Source organism: Chaetura pelagica, unplaced genomic scaffold (genome assembly GCF_000747805.2).
Source record: "Chaetura pelagica isolate M959 unplaced genomic scaffold, ChaPel_1.0 scaffold3, whole genome shotgun sequence".
Lineage (NCBI taxonomy): Eukaryota > Metazoa > Chordata > Aves > Apodiformes > Apodidae > Chaetura > Chaetura pelagica.
The window spans coordinates 2180434-2205841 of record NW_009952974.1 but is presented as its reverse complement, the minus strand read 5'-3'; the positions used below and the strand labels follow the sequence as shown (position 1 = coordinate 2205841).

The 25408-nt window shown below is 41.4% G+C and overlaps 1 protein-coding gene across 1 annotated transcript in view; it reads right to left on the bottom strand.

Annotated features, from left to right (window-relative positions):
- Nucleotides 1–25408, bottom strand: part of SEMA5B (sema domain, seven thrombospondin repeats (type 1 and type 1-like), transmembrane domain (TM) and short cytoplasmic domain, (semaphorin) 5B) — a 131788-nt gene that overhangs the window by 52748 nt on the left and 53632 nt on the right. The window contains exons 4-10 of the mRNA XM_009996033.1: nt 24723–24785; nt 15373–15471; nt 14424–14637; nt 11581–11866; nt 6482–6617; nt 2691–2898; nt 298–505 (exon numbers count right to left, since the gene is read on the bottom strand). Coding sequence (XP_009994335.1) covers nt 298–505; nt 2691–2898; nt 6482–6617; nt 11581–11866; nt 14424–14637; nt 15373–15471; nt 24723–24785 — 1214 coding nt within the window. The remainder of the gene's footprint in view (nt 1–297; nt 506–2690; nt 2899–6481; nt 6618–11580; nt 11867–14423; nt 14638–15372; nt 15472–24722; nt 24786–25408) is intronic.

Here is a 25408-nt window from a genome sequence, read left to right as displayed (position 1 = left end):
AATGTCAAGTTAAAAAAAAAAAAAGAAAAAAATAACAAAAAAAAATTGCAAACCCTTCCTTGGTAAACATACAATTCATTTCTGATGAGGACTAATTAATATTTACCAAAAAAAATATTGCTCATTCTCATTGCTCCTGTCATGAATGCATCTATCAGGAGATGCATTTTCAACAGTGTCTTTTGTCTTGTAGTGATGAAAAAAAACCCTTCTAAACTGAACTAGAGTGGGATATGTTTCCCTGGTGCTTTTTTTTTAACCTGAAGTGGAATATATCAGAGCTGTAAATTTGCTTACCCTTCTGTTCTGTACATGGAGCATCTCTCCAGAGGAATTTTTAACACTCCATTATTTAAGCCCACAAAGAGCGACCTGTCGCTGTGCAGGATTTGGAGACTCTTGATTGCTTCCCGTTGTCCGTCAGGGAGGATCTGCATTTCCTCTAAATAACAACTCCTCAGGCTCCTGTTAGTGGTAGAAAGGGCCTTCAAGATGGTGCCATACTCTAATAGAACAAGAAACAAGGCACAAGTAAATCTTGGAGGCATTGATTTAATTTCATATCTGCCTAAGGACTGAAATATGAATGTCATCTTTACAGAGTTGCTTTAAATCTAGTTCTGGGTCACCTGCTGCCCCTGGTAGAGACAGCTCCAGCTACATTGTTACAAACCTCAGCAGTTCCTAGGCATTATAGAAATTGCCTGTGAATGCATTTTAATGGGAACCCAGAAGGATGTGAACGATCTGGAGAGAGAGTACCTAGAAATATTTCCCAGTTGGAGCACTGAGGCAGGAAAGAGTCTGGTCCCATTATCAGTGAGTTATACAGCAAGGTGACCTGAGATAGCAGGGATCATTTCTAGTGCCTCGAGTCTATATTTCTTTTGGTTTATGGAGCAGATCGTTGTGATTTGATGCCATGACAAATGACAACAGATGCAGCAGCCCTGCTGGAAATCTCAGAGGCCTCCATAATGACTGCATGGGTCACAGATCTAATTGATCCTCTTCTTGGAAGAAGCCATCCTGCCAGCTTGACAAGGGGATGTTATGGCAATGAGCAGTGCATATACAGAAACATGTACACTGGCATCCCCAGTGATCTTCCTTAAACAATTAAAAAAGATCTGCTAAAGGGTGGAAGATTTATGCTGGGAAAAGGGGGGCAATCACACTGTTTTTCATTAAACCCCCAAATCAGCCCTGATTGCTCCTGAAGCTTAATTTTTCTATCCTGGAAACTTCTGCATTGGTGCCAAAGATCAGCAACTTACACTGGTGGAGTTGACTGCCATGCAAAGCTTCTATTTCACTTAGAAGGACCTTAAGTGTGGAACAAGTCTGAGGTCCAATTTTGGGCTTGGTTTGTCTCAGGACTAGATTTGTGTTCAGGGCTGCCTCTGGGCAGGGCTGTCACTGCTGAAGCATTTGACTGGTTTAAATATTTCAAGTCCAGCAGAGTTAACTCTTCAGTCACCACTAGCCAGGGCCAGAAAGCAAACAAAAATAAGGAGGTAAGGTTATGGCAGTAGACTTTTCTAAACATATGATACAAGGCAGAAAGTACTCCAGCTTCCTCTCAGGCTTTGTAGCTGGGACTCATCACTTAAAATATCAAGGTATCAAAATGGCAGAACCATGTTTTATTTCCATTTAAGGACAATCTTCTAATCGTAATCAATGTCCATGTAGGCTCTCAAAGTGGAAATGTTACCAGAACACATCCAAGATGATAATTTTTGAAGTAAGTGGTAGTAAAAGTTGGATAAATTATGACACAGTCCTGGAAGGTGGTAACATGAGAATGAGGTAATGACTCTGCATTCAGATACAAGATTAAACTAACACTTACGGAGACAATCCATCTTATTCTAAAGTCAAAGCTTCTGCAGTAGAGGATAACAACATTATACCCATGAGGCTGCCCATATGCTCTGATTAATCAAACTATTTAATTTAACCTCTATCATTAGTATGAATGTGTGCTAAGACAACCATTTATAACACTTTGTCCTTCTTCCACATTTTTCATTAATCCAAGATATCTGTGCTTTTCAGAAGAGGCAACGTGTCCTGCTAATTAGAAGATGGCAGTAGAAATCAAGAGACTAAATCATATACTTAATTCTACCACTGGCTCACTATGCTACCACAAAAAAGCACTTACCTCACCTCCCCTACCCACATTACATTTCAGTGCATGCCCATTCCCGAAAACACTGGGAATCATACACCAGCAGGCATAAGGAAGTGCAATGAAAGAAATAATTAAAACCTTGGGCAAGCCTGGAGGGTGAGTATTATGAGTGCTTACTTAGAGATGAGTATGTCATAATGCAGACAGTCAAGTTACGTGCACAAAACCACAGAGCATTTCAGCAACCTTTGCTCTTCCCCACTGTTATGTATTAGCCTGCTTAGTTGAAACATGTTTTTACAAAAGGAAGAAAAATGTTATTGTTGTTGTTAAACACAACGTAGATTTACATTCTGCTCGCCTGGGACTCTGCCTCAAGGCCTCCATCCTGCTTTTATTTTACCTAGGCAAACTAACTTCTGTTCACTTTTGTGCCAAAATGACAACTGATACGGAATGACAACTGTGCAACAATGTTTGAACCAGGCTACAAGAGCAGCGGGGTCTATGAGCAAGTGGAGGGAACTTCCTTGAGCCCTGATACTCTTACCTGTCCCAATATACATCACGTGGTAGAGAGTGTCCTTCCCCTGAACAATGTCGACCACCAGTTTGGAAAACCGAATGCTGTCCTGGGTCACGTATGGATCTACAGTCACCGGCTGCACAACGTCGTTCATCAGGAAGAGGCGCTGCGCGTCCTGCAGGACTCTCTCCGTCAGGTTCTCGTTAGGGCTGTCATCGCTCAGTGTCCCACACTAAACACAGAAGGTGGAACTTCAGCACCTGCATTTTCTCCCCACTCCAGTAGCCTAAGACCAACCCCTGAAATCCTTCAAGAAACCTGTGTCCTGTTGATTGCCTGCAGAGTCTAAACTGTGTGAGGGTCACAGGATCAGGCTCTGAGCCTGATCATAGGTCCTCAACCTGGCTTTGACCTGTACCCCACCGTTTAATAAATGCTTCTTCCAGCTGGTCCACTGACCAGTGATGTGGTGTTTTCATTCCCTTGTGATACCTGGGAGCCAGAACAATAGAAGGGCAAAAGGCATTAACAAAACAAGACAAAGAAAGCATGAAAGCTAGCTGTAGGAAGATGGAAAGTAAGCAATGGAAAGAAGGTTCTTTTGTTAATCCTTGAAGCATTTCAAACCATCTTCAGACTCTACCTGGCATCTCACTCTGGACAATGGACAAAACCTGAAGGTTAAAAAACCTGAAAAAAAGGTTGGCTTTACATCAAAGAACCCAACTCACCACACTGCTCTGCCCTTCTGAACAGACCCCTCCAGCTTCATCTGAAGCAAGGCACTGTGAGCCACTAGCTCCCTGCTCCACACACACATCTCCCGTCTTCACAGCGAACACAGCAGATCAACCCACGTCCACCCACCCTCCAGCACCAACAGGTGCACTGAAATAGGAATCAATGTCCTTGTTCATCCAGAACAGGGGGGAAAAAGAGAGCTTGTCCTTTGTCTTTTAAACACCAGCGTAAGTCCTATCAGGTAAATAGTGCATTTTAAAGCCTGTATTTCTCTCACACAAATCTCTAGAATTCAGCATTTTCAAAAGGCAGTGCAAGATTATCCTCTCCATGCAGTTTTGTAGTCCATGTCAGTAGCCAGAGCTGATTCTTCATTCTTCCCCACAGTGCCATGTGTGGTGGGCAGAAGCTTTATCACTCCAAAAGACATCTGGGCAACTGGTGATTTATCCTGCCCAAGGCCATGGGAGTCTGTGGTAAAACTAGAAATCCTGCCAACTCCCAAATTCAGTCCATGGACAACTTCACTTCTCACTGCAATGCTCACATCTGAAAAATTTCACTAGGGAAAAAAAAACCCTCAAAAATTTATTTTTCTTCATTTTTGGGCTTTCCTTGTTTGAGAAGTTAGCATACTGCAAATCAGGATGTGGATTTGCAGCACTCCAGCTACAGTGTAGAAGTTTCCCACGTGCATACTTTCAATGGGGATTGAAGCAACTCTGCATTGTGGCTGCCTTTCTGAGGTGCACCACGCAGAGTTGTCTTACAACATGTTAAAATGAATTGACAGGAATTTAGTTCACTTTTACACCATGAAAACAGATCCCAACCAGCCAGTGTACTAAGCTCTACAACAGTTTGGAGCTTTTGTGAACTACGTGATGCTAATTTCCACCACCTATGAACATGGGCATTTTCGTATGAACTTGAACTTCTTCCTGAGCAGCCAGACTAAGAAAACGTCAGTGGGTTTTTGATGAGTCCTCAGGTGGGTTTTAATGTGATGGGTTTTTTTGGTTGGTTTGGTTTTTTGGTTGTTGTTGTGGGGTTTTTTTTTGCTTGGTTGTTTTTTTCTATTGCAATGGTCTTCATGACTCATTCCACAGTCTAAAGACTTTTTAAATCTCTCCCTTTTGCTATCCCTCATGCTTGTCCTGGTTTACACTACTGTCTTGCTTTGGATGCTTTTCTCTCTGCTCACTTTCCTTTCTAGAACATCACTGAGAGAGGAGTCCCAGTGGCAGGAATGTCATTGTAGGTTTTGTTTTCCGTTCTCATCAAGTCATAGATAATCCTTCTGGTCTATTGGCAGCCTGCGTGCTGACACAGCATCCCTCTGCTTTGGTTTTATTTTGTTTTGTTCTAATTTCCTGATTATCTGCACTGCCCTGATCCTCTGTATCCTTCAGTATTTCTCCTTTCTGCAAGGAAAAAAATATTCTGGCATGCTTCCCTCATCTTCCATTGTGAACACTGAGGCAAAAAAACTAATCTAATTTTTTTTGCAGTATCTGCCTCTTCTGTCACTAAATTACCCTTGTCATCTCCTAAAGGCCCTTCACTGACCTCTTGTTCCTCCTCTACTTGAAAAACATCTTAATCTCTTCTTGCAATCTTCCTTTTGTCTGCCACATACCTCCTTTCCTTTTCCTTATTTTCTTCTGACCCTTTTCTTTCTTCTTGCTGCTGCAATCTTTGTACTCCACATTTTATCTCATACTTTTCCCTATATCGAAATGCTTTCTAAAGTCCTTCTCTGTTTTCTCTCTTTCTCCTGGGTTAGCCCAGCAAGGGACAAAAAGTCCTTGATTCTCAGTTAACCTCAATATTCCCATTAAACTCAAAGGGAAAAAAAAAAAAAAAAAAAAAAAGAAACCTGGCTGTGTTTGGCATGGCTGGACCTTCAGCAAAGCTTTGATCTTGGATTTGAGTGCATGAAGCTGACATGGTGATCAAGAGTCCAATACTGTCCCACCTTGTACAGGAAGAAGCCCTCATTCAGGTGCCATGAAGGAATTCGGGGGGAGAAGTCAGGATCCTCAGCTTTGCAGGAACCCAAGCACATCCCTGCCTTCAGCAAGAACCTGCCTCCCATCTCTCCCATTTGCTCTTGCTGTGACTTCAGGCAACTGCAGAGTCCTTTTTGGAAGGTCCCTGACATCACCAGCTTGAAGGCAGATGGCATTTTCAGGCAGCTTCAGCACCTTTGCCATAATGAGAGACACATTCACACAGTTGGGCTGAAAGGATTCACCACAGGGAAGCAAGGACAGGAAGACCAGTCCATCCTCCCTAGGATTTCCCAGGTGGGAAGGGACTTGAGATGTAAAATGGGCTTATGCTTCAGAAGATTCAGGTTTGATAGGGCTATCACACACATACTCTGCACCCCACTGACTGAATCTAGGCAACTGAAATTGTTCTCTAATTTTCAAATTGGCTTTAACTCATAATCCTGCAAAGCTTCTCATTAATAAAAAAAAATAAATTTAAGACCATCCTCATGTGTCCACTTCCACCCATTGCTGCTCAATGTGTCCATAACTTTTGGCTGAGCTACTGCGTCTCAGAAAGATATCCATCTTGCACTGAACCACTAATAGCCTTAGGGGCCCTATCAACTGAAAGATAATTCATCACCTCTTTACACAGTCCCAATGGTTAATTACCTCTCTTGTTTAAAAATATAGATTGTCTCCATTCTAGTTTGACTTTGTCCAGCTTCAGTTCTCAAGCCATCCTTGTGTCAGTGGGGACATGTCTCTATGTCCCCTTATGAGGATCAGCTTCATGGAGTTCACATGTCAGTGATGAGCATAACAAAGACATAAATTATTTATTATTATAAAAAATCTGTACACTCTTAATGTTAGGAAAACCATTCCATTTTTGCCATGAATCCCATGGCCTCAGTAGCATGTGGCAAGGAGTTCCACAGATGAAAACACTCATAAATGTGGAGAAATTTATCTGCACCATGGGTCTGTCTGGAAAAATGGTCCCCACACAAATCAATGCATTGGAGTGACACAGCATAAAAGAAAATGGAGTTAACTGAAGAGTAACAGTACCTGGAAATTAGGGATGGGGTTTAATGTTGGGAGCCAGGCTGATCTTGGGTTTTCTTGGTAACGGAAAGGGCCATTAAATGCCTGAGTAATGGCACTCAGATTGAAGGCACACACTGCTGAGGCAGCTATGCTGTTTCTGGAAGAGGGGAGAAAAAAAGTAATCAATTTAATAATTAGAACATCGACATTTTCATCATAACAGATGTCAGACTCCACTCAGATAAAATACATGTACATTGCTAGGCAGATGTACAGTGATACACACACAAATAAAATAAACCCAAACAAAATAAATAGTTAAATGCAGATGTATTGCATGACAATTTTCAGAATGAATTTTAAGCTTGGTTTTAAAATGTCTGTGATTTAAGGGCTATGGAAGTAGTTCTGACAAGAAAGGTGAACACAGTTTAATTTGCATGGATTATTTGTGTCTGGTTTTATATTTATTTAACAACACATCCATCTTTATTGATTACAAAGAACCTAATTTTTAATCTCTTTGTGTTTCTCAAGGTGAAATTCTGTTTCTACAGGCTCTTGAAATCTTTATCTATAAATTATATCCCCCTAAGATTTTACATATATATATATTTTATTTTTTTTTCAAAATGCACACATGCATGCACAGACATGCAGGGGGAGGGAGAGGGTGACAGTGCAAACCAGGCTGGTTGTTACAGCAGCTCAGCACGCAAAAAGGTCTTGCTAATACGTGAAAGCCTCTGTTTTCAATGACCACAGTTCACTTCTTTGTGTTTTCAGCTGGGAACAGCATCTGTCTCAGGCAGACTGCTCACCAGGCACGTAGCAGCCAGGGGAGGCACAGCTAGGGAAATGCCACTCTAGGAAGGACTCTTTGGAAGGAAATTTGTTTCAGGGATGCTCTGCTGTGCTACCAGACTCGCACACAGATAAGTTGGCCTTTGCTGTCCCATTTCAGTCACACAGGACCCACTTCTGCAAGGTTCTGAGCAGACTAAGATCCTTTTGCCTCAAGAGGGCTGCAGGGTGCTTCCGAGATGGTGCTGGCACCTCAGGGAAGCCAGCCCAAAGAGGGATGTTTGCTAAGTGGTAACCTGAAATTCAAATGTGCTCCCACCTCTCCCCTTCCCCCTTCTTCTTTTTTTTTTTAAAAGGAAAATACGATGTTTAGAGAAAACAATATCAGAATAAATGAAAAATAGAGGTAGTACAAGACACTGCTTCATCTCAGTGCCTTTTAAATAACTCTGGCCCTGCTAATGAAAGGAAGTGGAGTCCCTCAGGGGTTGGTCCTGGAACCAGTAATGTTCAAAATATTCGTTAACTACCTGGATGAGGGAACCAAGTGCACTGTCAGCAAGTTTGCTGGTGACACTAAACTGGGAGGAGTGGCTGACACACCAGAAGGTTGTACTGCCATTCATCAATACCTGGGATGTATTAGAAGGGGTGTCATTAGTAGGTCAAGAGAGGTTCTCCTCCTCCTCTACTCTGCCCTGATGAGGCTGCACCTGGAATACTGTGTCCAGTTCTGGGCCCCTCAGCTCAAAAAGGACAGGGAACTGCTTGAAAGAGTCCATCACATAGCCAGAAAGATGATTAAGGGCACAGAACATCTCCCTTGTGAGGAAAGACTGAGGGAGCTGGGTCTCTTTAGCTTGGAGAAGAGGAGACTGAGGGCCGACTTCATCAATGTTTACAAATATGTAAAGCGTGAAAATCCAGAGGATGGAGCCAGGCTGTTCCCAGTGATGTTCAACGATAGGACAAGGGGCAAAGTGTGCAAGCTAGAGCATAGGAGGTTCCATGTAAATTTAAGGAAAAACTTTTTCACTGTGAGAGTGACAGAGCACGGGAACAGGCTGCCCAGAGAGGTTGTGGAGTCTCCTTCTCTGGAGACATTCAAAACCCCCCCGGACAAGTTCCTGTGTGACCTACTCCAGGTGATCCTGCCCTGACAGGGGGGTTGGACTAGATGATCTTTTCAAGTCCCTTCCAACCCCTAACATTCTATGATTCTGTGTGAATTCTCTGAGAAGAACACATTTTTTAATTGCACTAACAATTATCTCTCTTGCACAAAAAAAAAAAAAAGCCTCTCTCCACAACCCCAGTCTGGAAAGCAGAAGAACAGATTCTTACACAGCATATTCTTTCGAGCAATAAAAGATCAGGAAGAACTTCTTGCTTTGCCTTCCCATTCTCCACTCCTGCCCCTGCCCTTTCCATCCCCAGAGTGATGGAGTAGCTCACTTTGAAGATGTCAAAGCAATGCTGGGCAAACCTCCCTCCACTTTTGTCTGAGCATGGCTGATGCAGTGCATGCTCACGGACGACAGCTCGTGAGACAAAGCTAATGATGGATGACAAGTAAATGCCTTGAGGCACACATGGGAAAGAAAAAGAGAATGAGAAAGAAAATGAAAAAGGAAAAGAAATAATAAAAACCTGCTAGTCTAACAAAATCACTTTTTTTTTTTTTAAATGATATTTTTAGGGCCCTGGCAAAGACCTTTCCTTTTGCTAGAGAGGAGAAAGAAAAGAGGTTTTCCATTAAATCTGTGGCCTGTTTTCCTTTCCATCTGTGGCCTGGCATACTTCCCATCCCTCCCTCTGAATAGTTTGATCCCAGTCTCAAGCCAGTGACATCAACTTGCACAGCTGGCCCCTGTGTTGGACTCGTGTGAAGCTCAGCCTCCTTTTTATTCCCACCTCCTTCTTTCTGTGATTAACCAGGTGGTTTAGTGAATGGGTTGAATTCAAGGTTTTAACATTGTCTCCATTACCTTACAAAAAATTTTTAATAAAAACTTCTTAAATATTTCATCAGCAGCTTCCCCAAAAAGCTCTCTTTCCCACTGATTCAGCTAGGTACAAAACAACATGAAGCAATAAATCTATATGTGGGTCTTACCAAAATCACTAAAACCCCTTTGTTATAAGATGACACAAACTATTAAATATGAACCTTCCAAATTAAAAATACCTTAAAAAAAAAAATTTCATTTTGCGGTGCATTGGTATCCTATTATAAAGGAATTCAGACTGTAGCACACATCAACTCTCTTTGGTATGCAAAGCTCATGCAGCATGATATGAGTCCCACTGGAAGTTAAAAGAATAATTACCATTATTTCTCTAGTCGGATGACAAATTGGAACATTTTCTCTTTGAACTCTCAAAAGAACATCATGTTGTAGACCCAAAATGCTACTTGATCTAACTTCAGCTATTATCAATAACTCATTTCTTCAACTACACAAATGTTACATATTATATTGTCCTCCAAAGACACAAGATAGAATGTGCCCCCGTAACATATGAGGAGTGTCTGAAGCATAACTCAGAGGAGATGGGTAACACTCATCATGTCTCACTTTGAACCTGGGAGGCAGAAACAGCAGACAAGAACTCTTCCAACCAGAGGTAGCCTGTGTCTCCCTCCTTATACTCCATAAACTATGCCAATTTGAGAAATATGATACAGTGTTTAATAATTTCTGCATTTCCAACTTCTGTTTTGGCTGGATGAATGGATGAAGGGATAGATAAAACATAATAACTATAGACATAAATGCCCTCTCTGACTGAGAAAAATAAAAGTTAAAAAAAAAAAAGTGCCCAAAGCAGTACCCAGGTTTTCTTTTAATGTTCAGCAAGTTTGGTTAACATCCTTTAAGTGTTTTTAGAGAACAACTCATGCCCCTTTCAATCCCAAAATAGATTTTTCCTAAAGCTCACGGTCAAGGTGCAGCGCTCAATCATGTTTATTTTTTCTAGTTGCCTTTCCACTGGCTCACTGTTGGCTGACATTGGCACTGGCCATGGAGAACAAAACATGGAAGACAGATGAGGGTGGCCAAACACTTCCCTACTTCTTGGCATTTACAGAGCAACAATAAAATTCAGGCTCTGTTGACTCTCACAGGGAAACTTTCAATCGTGCCTTAGGTCAAGAAGCTGGGGGTGATGCTTTGTGACTTCAAAGGCTGAAGTTCAAGCCCTGTCACAACCAGCAAGTGACACATTAAATGAGGAAGGCCTGCACTTCAGTGGCGTTTCACTTCTTTTGGTTTGCTGTGGGATTTGTGGGAGCAGACCTTTATTCCTTTTGAACGCAACTCCACACAAAAATCCCAGAGACACTCTGAGTGTCTGTCATGCAGAGTAACTACCTAAGGTTTTTATTCTTTAGTTTACACACCAGGATAAGACCCCCTGGAGAACATGAATTATTGAAACTCAATACCATGCAGACTGGTTATAGCTTGAAACTCATCATCCTAGCCTTGGGCTTCAAAGAAAAACTTATTTGAGTTTTCCTGACTTAAAAATACATGTAAAAACTCATAATGTATATTTTTAATTACCTCCTCTTCTCCTTTCTGCTTTCAGAGCTACACTAAATTATTCCAATTACAAGTTTTTTCAATATCAATCCAAGAAGAGGTGATTATAAAGCTACAGAAATCATGCCTTCCCCTCAGAGTTCCAACCCTGTTTTTGATTTGTGAACCTGAAACAGTCTGCAGTGGAGATACAGCCCCCCTTGGAAATGTCAAATGCTGTATAGTCCATGTGACCTTACTTCTGTAAAGTGTTCTTCAACAGCAATTTATGTTGATGTCAACCTAGGCAGTTGTGATTCCATCTGCCTCATTCTTTCTTTCCAGTTCTTCTCTCCCAAGCATATGTACCTGTCTTTCTCATGGACCAGCCCCAGCGTTCACACAATTGTGTCAGGTTGTCCAGGCAGTTAACCTGACTGAAAACTAATTATGTTTTTATGTTAGGTTATTTTTAGGCCAGCTCTCTGAACAACACAAGTAGCTTTGCCACTACAAAATGAAGTCTGTCACAGCCCAGGCTTGTATTACATTAAATTACCCTCAAACTGCATAAACATATTTTATGGAATCCAGGAATCTATGAAACATGGATTAAAAACATTGTCCTAAAAGCTGTGTTGCCATGATGGCTAACACAGACCTACCTATTCCTTCATGTTAACCAAAGGATCTTTTACAAATGAATCCTCAGACTAAAAAACCTGGATATTGTCAGTCTCAAACTGCTGGGGATAGAAGAAGAGTGGTAAAATTAATGCAACTTACACATTAGTAGTGAAGACACCATAGATCAGATCTTGCTCAGGAAGGTAGAAGGTGCTTTGCAATTCATTATAATAGAAAGGGATTTCTCCAGAACGGGAACAGTTCAGCCTGGCCTTCATGAAAGTTGTCCACGTGTCCTCCAGCAAAAATCTCCCTCCAATATCATTTTTGCAAACCCTTGCCACACGAGAATACACTGTTTTCCCACAGTCGTGTTCTACAGCATTCTCACGGAAGAAGAAATAGGTGAACAAACCGATGTCATAGGCAGCAATAAAGTTAGGCTCTGAAAAACAAACATTCAAAGAGATTTATACAGGTCAGAAATCAAGCCGTGCTCACTGGCTTTCTCAATGCATTGTGCCACCAGCTCCCTTTACACAGGCTGTCAAAGTTGGGACCGCAGGGAGTCTTGAGTCAGCAGAGGACATAAAAACAGTAGATGGGAATAATGACATGTGGGGATACAGATCTAGTTCCATTTTTCAGATCTTGGAGAGACCCCATTGCTTCACCACTTTATTGGCAAAGCTGCTACTGATTCCAGGGAAAGCAGAGTTTACCACTTTGCATATGCATGAGTGTGTTCTATACCTATACTAATTTTACAACATAAAGCCTTCCCATTGGGTTCCTTCACCTATTCACTTTTAAGTGCACCATATAATGTGCTAAATATGCTGTGTGCATCCACCCATCTCCCCAGACTGCTACACTGAAACATTCAATCTACTCTCCCAGTGCAATCACATCTGGCTTTTATCATGAAGCCTTTCCAGTTTCTAGGCACAAAATATTATCTTGTGTCTGTAAAACAAAACCATGCCACAGACTGACAGTATTGACGCAAGTCCTCCTTAATTCCTTTTCTCCTAGAATTATTGTTATTGTTTTCAGAAGAATTGAAAAGAACCTGGAATTGGTTTTGTAGTTAATATTTAAATTGGGCATTTAACAAAGCTTTAAAGTGTACGGTCTTCTATCCCAACAATTTCTTTGGCAAAGGGTAAAGATTGGCCAGTGAATAATATCTTTTGTTTAAAAAACCCTGTTGGTTTTATAAGGTGCTTTTTCATTTCTGAGTAATGCTAAAAGGGAGAGGGAAAATGGAAAGTATGGAATTCTTCTAATGCTGCAGCCCAGGAATGAAAGGAAAAGAGAGTCATGGCAGAGGAAGGCAAGCTGATGCTGCTGCAAGACAGGTTTTGGAGGCAGACAATGGTACAGAGGGAGGGCAATGCAAAGCATCTCCCATTAAACTTTCTTCTTTAAACAAACAGTGAACCCTAACAGGACTGTTGTGATCACCATTCTGACCTCCTGTCTAACACAAACCACAGAATTTCACCCTGTAATTCCACCACTGGATCCTGTAACTATCAGGTGAATTAGACCACATCTTTCAAAGGAGATCTGATCTTACTGGACAATGTCATATGGCTTGACATCCATCACTTTCCTCAGTGACTTGTTCAAATGACTAAAGGCTGCCCCAGCTGCAACCAGTACTTCTTTTTCCATTTGATATTATCTGGTTTCAACTTCCAATCACAGGCTCTTGTCATGACTTGTCTGCTAGATTAAAGAACTTTATCCTGCCAGAAATCTTCTCTTGATGTAAGTACTTCCATATCATGAACAAAACACCTTTTATCTCCTTTTCAGAAAGATAAATAAATTGAGCTCCTTAAGTCTCTCACTGTGAGGCAGGCTTTCCAAGCTTCAAATCACTCCATGGCTCTTCTTCGAATCATCTTCAGGTTTCCTGTTTCTTATTGAAAAGTGGCCAGAACAGAATGAAAGTACTTCAATGTCACCAATATTGTGCAAGGTCATAAATCCAAGAGTCACATTAGTTTTTCAAATCATGAGCTAGAAACGTAGATTCTGTTCTTCTTTCCTCAAACTCCCCCGCTCCAATGTTACTTTCTTCTGAATTCTTGATTTATGTGCAGACCAGAGGCATATATTTCTAAGGAGGATATACAGGTTACACTGCTTTTTGGTCTGAATTCAGTCTTGCCTGGTGACATTCTTCTCTTAAAACTCTGGATCTCCATACTGATTTCAATATGCCTGAAGAATCTTAGTTCAGTCTCATTAAGCTCCAGAGAGTACATAGTCCCACTGCTCAAATCTTTGATGGAAAGGTCTGAAATCCAATGGAAAGATTCTGAAAGATCCAATGGAAAGATTCTAAATATCTTGTCAACTTACCTGGGTCAAAGGAGAGAGGGGAATATTAGGGCCTCCATCCCTAGAGTTTGTTCAGACGAGATGTGCTTTGCTCCAGTCAGAAGGTGTGCACTCAGTGGAGGAATTACTGGTTGATATTCTATAGCTTGTTTAATGCAGGGTATGATCACACTGGGGTAACAGCTGCTTTTAATAACTGTAAATCCACAACAGCATGGGTTTACATGGAACATAACTCACTGTGAGGTTTCTCATTTTCGGACAGGTCCTGCACTGAAACCAACCATCTTCAGCTGAGTCAGAAGAAGCAGAGGGTGCTTAACACCATGCAGAACTGGGTCAACAATTTATGCTTTAAGTTCATTTTGATCTTCAAATGTTTGAGCAGTTTTCTTGTGAAAAAGATGTGGTCATCTCACAGAGACCCATATATGTTAAGTAACCTGTAAGACCAACTTCCCATATTCTAAACCAACTTCTCTGAAATACTGCCAGGCTATTTTTAAGCATCTTCTAAGCTGCATCAATGATTGCACCAGAAGCCCTTCCCTATCACAACTCTGGATCCCAACATGAAAACAGAGGAAAAGATCTACAAGCCTGCAAAGTTGAGTTTAATACCACCTCTTGCTCAGATATGACTTTACCATTGAGCCATTTGGAGTTGTATTGGGCTGTCCTAAGTGGGGGAACGTTTCCAAGGCTGCGGTAAATAGCAGGATCCCGTCCAGAGAAATCAATTACAGTTGCAGCATAGAGTTCTCCTCGTGATGTAATCACAGCTGTCGAGTTGTGCCGGGGGTCGTACGGGCACCGAGCCACTCCATTAATTCTGTCAATGATTTTGCTAAGATTCCCCACCTGTATTTAAAAGGAGAGAGGAGAAAGTTTAAAGAGCATCTGGCTTTCTTACTGGCATAGAGAATTCAGTTTGACCATGACTACCTACAAGCAAAACCTTTATTTTAAATAAACAAGCAGCTATAAAAAAGTAATGCTAGCAATGACTGTAAATTTAACTTTACGTTCTCATTTGCCAACACAAGAAGTTGTGTCTGGGCTTCACTGATCCTATTGCTTTGTAGGAAGGGTAATTCCCCTGTCAAGAAGGCCATAGGCCCCAACCCACTTGGTGTAATCACTTGCTCCTGCTGCTGGCACAGGTTTCTAATCTTCTGCAGACACCTCCTGAATGTGTACTGGCATTAAAAAATACAAAAATAAACACTGCTCTAGACCTGCTCCTGTCTCCCTTGAATCCAAAGGGAGTTTTGTCATTTATTTTAAGGAAACATTTAAGTATTCAGCTCAGGAGGTGCTCACAACTAAGCCTGTCTGTATTCCCTATTTTCAGTGACATACCCAAGGTTTGTACAAGCAGCACTTTGACTAGAACCAGCTTAACCATGAGTTTTCTGCTCCCCACCTCCAAGCAACCCCACTGTCCCAAAGCAGGCCAAAGAACAAACCCCAGGTATTTCAGATCAGCAACATTTGGAACACATTCTCTGCAGCCATGATGCCCTGCCAAACGACTGGCCCTCCACAGAGCAGGTATCCAGCCCTTCCCATCACTGCAAAAGAATCAAAACAGACCTGTCGACTGGAACAGACTGGTGAAAAGGCATTGGTACCACAGGTGAAAACCTTCTTGCCATAAACAATGAGCACACGGACATAGTTCTGGCACTCTTCCTAAAGGGACACAAGACAAAAACAAGGGACTTTTGAAAAAGAGACTGTAGGATTATTTATTACATTTCCAAAAATTACCTATATTGCAGTTGGAATTCACCTTTCTTAGCTCTAACTCAGGAGGAGTTTGTTGAATCAAGCAGTGCACAGCTGTACAGAGCTAGTGCTCTAAGTGAGAAAGCCCAATTTGCTGGTTATTTCTCTAATCATAGCCCTGCACAATCCCTGGATAGGATGTTTGACTCTGTGTTAGCTACACAAGTGCCTCTTTCTGTGCTCTGCTTAGATTGGAGGAGGAATCCTCCTTGTTTTCACAATGATACTTCTGATCTATTATACCCAGTAATGCTGAAGTTTGGAAAACATTACCCAGACAAACTCCAGTGAAGGACAGTGGGTTTGTCTGTGTTATAATTCACAACAGTGCCAGAAGGAAAACAGCAGGAACTTCTCTTTAATAGGCCAAGCTGGTCAGGAGAATCTCATGCTTGAATAGATTGTGATTTCCCGCCTCCCCCAGGAATTGAGTGCTCAGGATTTTCTGTGGTGGAAGGATTTTCTCTTTTAGGCCAGGCCACTGAGGAATAGCAAATCTCTTCTCAACTACATCACCATTTCCTGGTGCAATAGGCAATTCCCTCCACACGCCAGTCCCCAGAGTTGTGGGGCTTCAGTCATTCCACACTGGGATAGGGGTGCAACACAAGGCTGCACTAGATGCTTTTTTTGGTCAGAAGATCTTTGCAATCTCTGTTGTTGGAGAGAGCCACAGTCTCTCTTTTCCCTTACAGCCTCATACCAAGAGACCTGTGTACTGTAGATCAGGCCACCCAAGCATCTTTGGTGAGTTAAGCCATGGGGGAGGAGGAAGCCACATGAGGCAGGGACTTTCAGATGTGACACACAGGGAATGCGAAGTGAGAGTAGTGTGCAGCTCCCATAGGCAGCACAAGAGGCTCAAGAGCTGCGCTGCCCAGCCCAGGGTTCATCTGAACAGCCCTAATGAAAGATGTACTGTGAGCCTGGCACCAGCCTGCCTGCCCTGGGCTCTGGGGCCACTGCAGAGTAAAGGACATGAGCACATGTTGCTAATGACTGGCACCCACAGGACTTCAAGCAAAGAAAGTCTATTATATTATACTATAAACAGAAAAGGAAACTTGTTAAAAAATAACAACCTCAGCTGGGTTATCCTGGCTGCTTTGCTTTCCTCCCTCCAATAGATCATAATTTGCCACTGAGCTGAGCCTACAGCTGCAGACACCACTTCTCTTTCTATAAGCAGCAATCACTCTGCAAGCTTCCCTGTCTCACAGTGCTCCACAATGTTCATCATTTCCCTGAAGACTTCATTTGCAAGATTCAACAGTGTAAAAACACTCCCTATCATCTGGAAAGGAAGAGGTATGCTTAGCTGGATTATGTGTTATCTCCTTTAATTTGCTGTATGGAAATCAACTCATTGAAGGATGGCATTTAGTGAAAACCAAGCCCACCAGCGTTAACCACAAACATGGACATGATATGGGGAGCTTGTTTTTGAATGAAGATGACAGGGATTGCCCTCCAGAGTTAGCCTAGGAGCACTTGCCCAGCTCAGGCAGAGGTTACAGAGTGCCAAGGAGCAGGTGCTGCTGGTCTTGACTCTCAGCAGGGGTACCAGGGATCAGCTACATAATGCCTGGCACCTGCAAATGAAGGCTTGAATTCATAGCTGGGTCGATGCAGCACTAATTTTAGTAGATCAGTCATGGTGACTGTGCATCAGTCTGTCAAACAGGACCTTGAGAAGCACTGTCCCACCTGCTGTGTTTTGAGAATAGAGGTCTCATCACTTCATTTAATAAAACAAAGGGCTTGCCAGCCTCTCTGCCCTCTCTCCTCATCGTTACATGGTGCTGTGAGCCCTGTTAGTTATCACCTGCTCTAGAGATGTCTGCTTTTCATGAATAGGTTAAGTAATTCCTCTTTCTATAGAGCACAGTTACTCAACCTCATATAGTATTAGGACCTCTATATATTCAGCTGAAAAGTACTAGAAATTCTTGATTGGATGCTGTAAAATAAAGGGTATGGGCTCCTGTCCCAGCAGGGTTGTTTTTTTTCAGAATATGGCTGATTGGCTTCTATCACAAGATGAAATTGCCCATCCATTCCCCCTCTACTGCCACCTTTCTCTGCTTTGTGCAGAGTCTGAGCATAGCTTCTGACCTAAACCAGCTAATCCCATAAATGTTGCTGAATCTTTTCTTGCTTAGGTACTTCAATATATTAGGAAGTAAAACTCTGTCCTGCAGAAATCTAAAATCCTAATTTGCAGAATTCCTTTCTTTGCACAGAGCTCTATTACAGATTAACAGATTTATATTTCTACAAAAATCTTCCCAGCTGAGTAGCACAAAAAAAGAATTTCTCAGTGAGGTCATGTGCTGGGCAGTCTTCTGGAGTCTACAGGCAGTGATGCATCTGGTTCACACTTTACTCCAAGGCACAGTAGCCCAGGCTGGTAAGGATGCTGGAAGTTGGTAAAATATTCTGTTATTTTAGTCTAATTAAGCATGGTTTTATCTGTACCCAAAGCAGAAGTTATTTATTGAAACAGGACAGAAACCATACTGAGCAAACATAACTGCTGCTGTCTGAACCTGCACCAGAATATGTAATCTGTGACTTCCAGCCCATCCCCAACTGCCCTAGCAAAGAGCAAAAAAGCACAGTCAGAGTGGATGAGGTGGTAGATTGGAAACATTTGGCAACTGATACCTTTCAGGGAACCAGATGCACCAAGCCCACTAATTTCACTGGCTGTAAGAAGCAGAAATTGGATTGAGTAGTGGATGCTTTCCTCTCTGCTTAGATGGTGATGCCTCTAGGTGTGGGCCATATCCAACCATAGTTATTCCTATGAATTAGCTGAGTAGGCTTTTTCCCTGGACTTGCCTTACTGATGGTGGTAACAGCACTCCATGCTCCTGGAGGAACAGCAAGCACAATATGTACATTTCATCCAGTGGTCTCAAAGCAATTTGTGCAGCTTTAAGTAATGTTCTGAAACAGATGTGCACTATTTGTCCTGTTCTCTCAGCTGGGTGAAAGGAAACACAGGTGCTAAAGGATTTGCCATGGTGACACACAGAGTCAGAGGAGATCCTGAAGGACTCCAATAAACATCTAACTACCAGACTCCACATCTCTAAGCCTGTCTGGACCAAAAAGAAATTCTGTGCTTACTGGACACTTGTTATTGCTGTATCCAGTCACAGTCATGTCAGTCTATGAAGACCTCCAACAAAAGCAAAGAAGAAACCAACACACTTAAATGTTTCAGTTTTCAGGATTTTTCTCAGGGTACTGTCAGTGTGATTTACATTAGATCCTATTTCTACCCTATTCTCAAAGTAACTAGCAAGGAACATCGTCCTCTCTCTGTGTTCTTTAAACCAGCCTGGATTTGCTCTGTAAAGTCATTCAACACACTGCTTTCTGCAAAAATGTGTAGCTGAGGCAACTGGTTAGTAAGATGATCTCAGAAACCCCTATAGAAAATAGGAGCTATTTAATGCAGTTTCTTCCATGTGGCTGGAAAACTCTAGGCATGCAGGAGGTAAAATTCAGACAAGCTTTAATATAGCAGGAAAATCTGGCAAGCTTGAACCAAACTCTGTCCAGACAAGACAATATTTGGATCCTGCTCACACATTATAGAGCAGACAGTTAAATCTGTGTATGATCAGTCTGCAAATCTCATCACCAGAATATATTATTGGGATCAAGAGATTAAGGTTTAAATAAAGGAGAAAGACTTGAGCATTTGAAAGACTGGTTAATGAGAACAACCCAATTATATTAGTTAGGATTGTTATTAAATATATGGCAGAGCTGATAAAAACCTGTGGCTCGTTGCCACAGCACTAAGCACATCTCCAGTTTTTCTATGACTTGTAATGTTCAACCCTACAGTGCACAGGGTCTCACAATCACTAAGAGAATGAACTTCCCTAAAGACACTGCGCCTCCCACCCCGTCCCCCATTTTAAGCCTATCACAATTTATTGCATTTTTTGCAACATTTAGATTTAAACGAGTGTGAAAAGACCAGGCCTCTTTCTAGCTCATGCAGATGTTGGGCTGCTTTGAAAGCAGATTTCAAAACTAAGAGTGGTGCCCTATTACTCCCTTCATTCATGTGGACAGATCAGCAAACAGAGAGGATGAACACCTGCTGGCTTCAGTTTGAGGCACAATTCAAAAAGATATTTTCAGGATGCTGTGAATGAGCCAGCTGTGAGTGTTTGAGTAATTTCATTTGTAATCTCTGAACATTGGAGTTCTGAAAAGTTATAAACCCTTAATCTCATTGTACAGACGTATTTTTCTTTGAAAACATAACCATATATAGGCACCACTTTAATTGCCCTTTTACTCTGAATAAACCACTTAAGTCCTGTTTTCAGAGATCTCCTTTTATAATTTATTCTTTTTAGGCTAACACTATTTCATCACTTACTGATAGATTTTAATCATAGATTAAAAACACAGTTACATGCTGTGTGACAAAAAAGAAATAAAAATAGCTGTTTCAGATGGTCTGTTATCCTCAGCAAAAAAAACACAACTTGCAGTTCAGAGATCAGCCAGCAGAACTCCCTGTTACCCCTTCACTGACAGTTCAGAGTGCAACAAACATTTATCTGTTGCAGTTCATCCCAATTTGTTAAAAAATAATCAAGTCCTAACATGTTCTTGAGCACTGTTAATAACAGGCTTTCAGATATCTGTATTTATTTCTTTGGACAAACAATTCTATTAATCAGTTTAAGCCAATACCCTGACCAAGCTGTCCTTCTCCTTTGAGTGCAATTGATAGCAAAGAGAATTGCTAATGATTTTTCCAGTCAAGTTTTCTCTAATGGACTAGAAAATCAAATCTGGGGGCTGATTCTACATTGACAGCTTAGCAGAAGGACTGGGAATGTCGGTTCAGAACTCTAGGAACAGTTACAAAGGGGAAAAAATACCCAACCACTTCCCAGTTACTTCTGTTTGTCTGGGGATTCATACAGTGTCTGTCCTACCTGGATGCCTAACATTGCTAAGTGGCATGGAGATTCCCAGGTCCACTAGACAACCAGAGAGTACATTCTCTTTGTGACACAGAGCCACTTGAAGGCCTGAAACAGCAGATTTCTCTATTCACTCCAAAGCATTTGGGTAGGCTCTAGGCTTGGGGTAGGATTTCCGTGTAACCTTGTGTGAATCATAAGACCCCCCCTCTATCAGGACATCATACAAGAAAAAGAAACTCTATTGGCAATATGGTGGGACAACCTATCAGACATTTTTTCTCCTCTGTTTTCTCCTTCCTCCAAAAGTGTTCCTAGTGCATCATTTTTTTCCTAGCTACACCAAGCTCTTGGGACAGCATGTGAGTGCTGTGTCACTGCCATTTTCACAATCAGTTCCATTTCACTCTTTGAAATGACAGTGTGCTGCTTTTGGCAACTTAACAAATCATTCTGTGCTTAGACAAGAGAAAGACCAAAGTGCTCTTGTTTAGAAAGCCACAACTTTCCATGCCAGGTAAAATTGCTTAGATGTGGTTGATGTGGACCATTATGCAGAGACAAACAATTACAAGCTAGAAGCTGAGCAACTCCTAATGAAATTAATACACCTCTCTCCCTTCTGCTCTATTCATCACTCATTTTAACTACGACCTCTGGGTGATATACTTTGGAAGACAGAAAGAAAGGCAGCATAACACTGACTTTGTTCTCTGCATTGTCTCTCAGTCAGCATTTTATAAATGCTGCAAAAATAAGAATGATTGCTAGTAGAAGCAAGTCATGGATCCCCAGAGACATGGCAAAGAAAGCACATAAAATTATTTCAGGAAACCACAAGTTTTGTTTGATAAATATGACACAAATGAAGAAACTTTTCTGAGGTGTTTGTTTTAATACCACATGACATATTCCAGAGTTAATTTAAAAACCCGGTTCAAGAACATATACATTAATGGATTAAAATCTGATAAATTACTGGACTAAAGAAAGTCCTCAGAGTGAAATTATTCACAAATTTGCTGCTCTAGCAGGGTCCCAGATGGGGTGGTACTAGCCCAGTATCAACATTTTTCTTAACGAGTATTTGTGGATAACCCAAATATTATGAAAATAGTAATTACCAGTGAGGCCAGAGCCTCACTACATATAGTGATATATGGTAGGCTGGTGAGCTGGACCCAACAAACTAAATAGTTGGGTTTTTTAAGATATTATGCATTAAAGAGCAACAAACAAAAGGGCTCTATGTGTAGACTGGGAAATTACATCCCGAGACTAGCAACTGTGAAAGGATTTAGTGGTCACAGTGGCAAGGCAATTCTTTATGAGCTCCTTTGGCAGAAGAACTACTGAAACTGCCAGGTGTTTGAGCAGAGGAGGGTAAGAGGTGGAGGACTGTTCTAATCACACTTAGGCATTAGAAGATTGACAAGGGAATGCAGGTAAAAAATGGAGTGTACAGAAAAAAAAGACTAAAAATATTCAAGGGCAGTAGAAAAATTACTTAGAGAAAGAGGCTTGGGGAGATCAGCTTCTTGCTTTATAAAAATGCCTAAGTACCAATTTGACAAGAGCATATAAGTAAAAAATAAATATTGGTAACGAAAAGGCTCTTTAATCTAGCAGAGAAGGGCAAAATGAGACCCAGACACTCAAAACTGAAGTCAGATCCAAAGAGAAAACAAAGTACACGTTGTTAACAGGGAAGATGATCTGCCATTAGAACAAGCCAGCAAAGCACACAGCCCATTTGCCCTTCCATTCAAAACTTTTGCCTTCTTCAAAAAGGTGCAGCAGCCAAACTCGAGTTACTGAGCTCAGTTTAGGAATAAGTAGGTGAAATTTGTGGCCAGAGCTACACAGGGTGTCAGAAGAAATTACCTAATGGTACCTTGTAACCTCAAATCTGGGACCCAGATTTCTCATCTCCTTCTTCTCTGGTCAATAAGCACTCAAATGTCTAGAAACCATCATGTCATAATCATTATCCTTTTGTGATATTAATTTTGTGGCTTCCATTCTTGTACTTTTTATTTCCCTTATGGTAAAGCTCTAAGAACTTCTAGAAGATATTTTCCAAGCAGCAGGAAGAATCTGATTTAGATAATAGGAAAATATTTTAATACACCAGGTGACTTTGAAAACCTCACCCTGAAATACACGTGTTATTAAATCAGCAAGGAAAATAAACCAGTCATATAACTTAGGCAAACTACACTGTGAACTAATATCAAAGCCAAAGGTCCTCCTTATTTTTAGCTTCTATCATCACAGATCTAAATGCCTGACAATCCATAACATATTTATCACCAAATCATCTCTGTGAGGTAGAAAACTACCATTAGTCAAGTTTTGACAAGGCAGAGTTGAGGCAGACAGAGCCCTGGGATCCTGTACCACGGCTGCCCACAGAATCAGAAACACTCCCATTAGTGCTGCCCTCACTTGCTGCATTTACCCAGCCCAGGGCAGAGATTCTGGGTCACAGCTGGACTTCTTAGCTGGAATAGAACAATTCACCAGCTGGCTAGACTCAGCCAAGGACACACAGGCTAGAGTAGATACAGAGTTGGCAGATTGGAATTTACCTAGATACTGCAGGATCCTTCCACCATTGTTTGTAGCTTCATGTCTTCTTGTCAGACTCTTAGTCAACACCTCTGTTTGCCATTAATTGTACATCAAGAAGTATCTAACAATCTACTTAATTATTGCTCCTCAGAACTTTACACCCATGGTCACTGTGCCCACCAAACAATTTCAAGCTCTGGATCAGAACCAGCATAAACTCAGCTGTTCAGAGCATTATCCTCATAAAATATTTGGCAAATCCTTTGCAGTGTAAGGAGGTAGCAGCAGTCAAGTTACTCAGACCACTGCTTTCTTTTGCCATGATGTTAAAAAGATAATTGAAATTATCCTAGAATTTGTTCAGTCAAATGAATAGTTTTATCAAGGGGCTGACAAAATAATTCTAGGTTATAAGTTCAAATTCTTCATTAACAATGAGATGCAATTTAAATCTCACAAACCTCACAATGGAAGAAAAGAGAAAAATACTTTCTTTACACATTTCAAAATACACAGACTGCAAATTCAAAAATTCCTCATGTCTTGGGTTTTGGAGGTCTTAAATTTTGTCCAGCTTCTGTTGGGTACTTCAAGTGACTGGCCATGTGTGGTGTTCACCTTGTCAAGTCCCTTTTGTCTCCACAGTGTTTTCCTGCATAAAGTTAATCCTATGCAACACTCTTAACTAATGTTCTAGGATACCCAAACTCTTGTTCTGAACACCTACACGATACAAATTCTTGCCTATTCAGCTAAATTAAAGATAGCTTTTTTGTGTATACGCAAATTAATACAGTCATCACATGAAGTTTATTATGTAAAATGCACATGGTCAATGGAAGATCATATAATCCTGTGCTTAAAGCACTGAACTGGAACTTGACATAATTCCAGCATTTTGGGCCAGCCACACATTCACTCTCTGCTTGTCTGTCCATGTCTAAGCAAAGATCCTGCCTATCCTCTCTTATCCTTTGTCCAGCTCTTTGCAGTGCAGTATTAAGGACAATTGGACACCCTCTTAGTTGATGTCTCAGAACTAATACCACATTTGAAAAATCAAAATAGTTCCTGCTTTCAGATACATGGCTTTGCTTTAGCTTCTCAGAAGAGAGGAAGAAAGGACCTGTGTTTGGATCAGAAATGTCTGTGAACTCCAGATATTCCACCTGAACAGAAGCAGTGTGCTGGCAGATTCAATTCTCACGTTTAAGAGAGTTCTACAAAGATGAACTTGAGCTGCAAACAAGCATGGATGCTCACATGGCTGAAGGCCAGCAGCTCACTGCTGAGCACCGAGACTAAGCTAACTTACCCAGCCTTAGACTCCACTATAAGATGTTACCCCTGGCTTGCCACCACTCTGCTCCTTGATGTGTCACAAATTGTGTCCTCTCCACCAGTGAAATCACCTTTGAATTTCATGCAGAGCAAACCTAATAACTTGGACAGGGGGTCTTTGAAATGGCTTGCTCTCTGGTGCTTATGCACTTGTGGTGGTAGATAGCTGTTGCAAATTCACAATCTCAAGCTGGTGTCAGATGCTCCCTGTGTGGATTTCACATGGTGCAAATAAATTTACCCATAGCATCATTGTAGCACAGCAAAACTTACCTCTGTTTTCCCTTTACTTTGACAGGACCTCCTGGTGTCTTCATCTGAACCCCATGCTGTTGCCTGAGAAACCAAAACGCACAAGTCACATGACAATGCCACCAACCACCATGTCTGGAGACTCCCAGAACAAGAGGAAGTATCTCCAGCCAATTTTCACAGTCCAATTTAAAAGCAGCCTTATGATGGTAAACATGTATCTCGCCCCCACTGTGCTCACAGTGCACACAAATGGTAAATAGATGAGAAGTCCAGAGGCAGAAGCAACTGGAATGTTACCAGGGAACTGACTTTAATTTACATGTAAATGCAACTTCTGATCATCACCGAACTGGAAGATCCAAGACATAAGCCCCACACACTGTGCCATCACCTTCTTTTCAAAGAAGACAGTGTTGTATAAAACCACCAGCTTTCATCACTAAAATGTCAACCTTCCCTGCAGTAAAGTCCACTAGTTCTGCACAAATCTGCTGGTCTCTTTAAATTTACCCAAAAATTATCACCTTCTAAGTAATCCTGCAGGGAATTGAGCTGGATAAAACAACTGGGAGATGACAGGCAAAACCCAGAGAGATGGGAAGTGGGGAGAAAGGTTGGATGGTGATTTGAGATGCCAGAAAAGCACTAGAAAGAACTTCTAGATTTAAAATATTCAGTAACATACCCAACCATCCAGTGCCCTC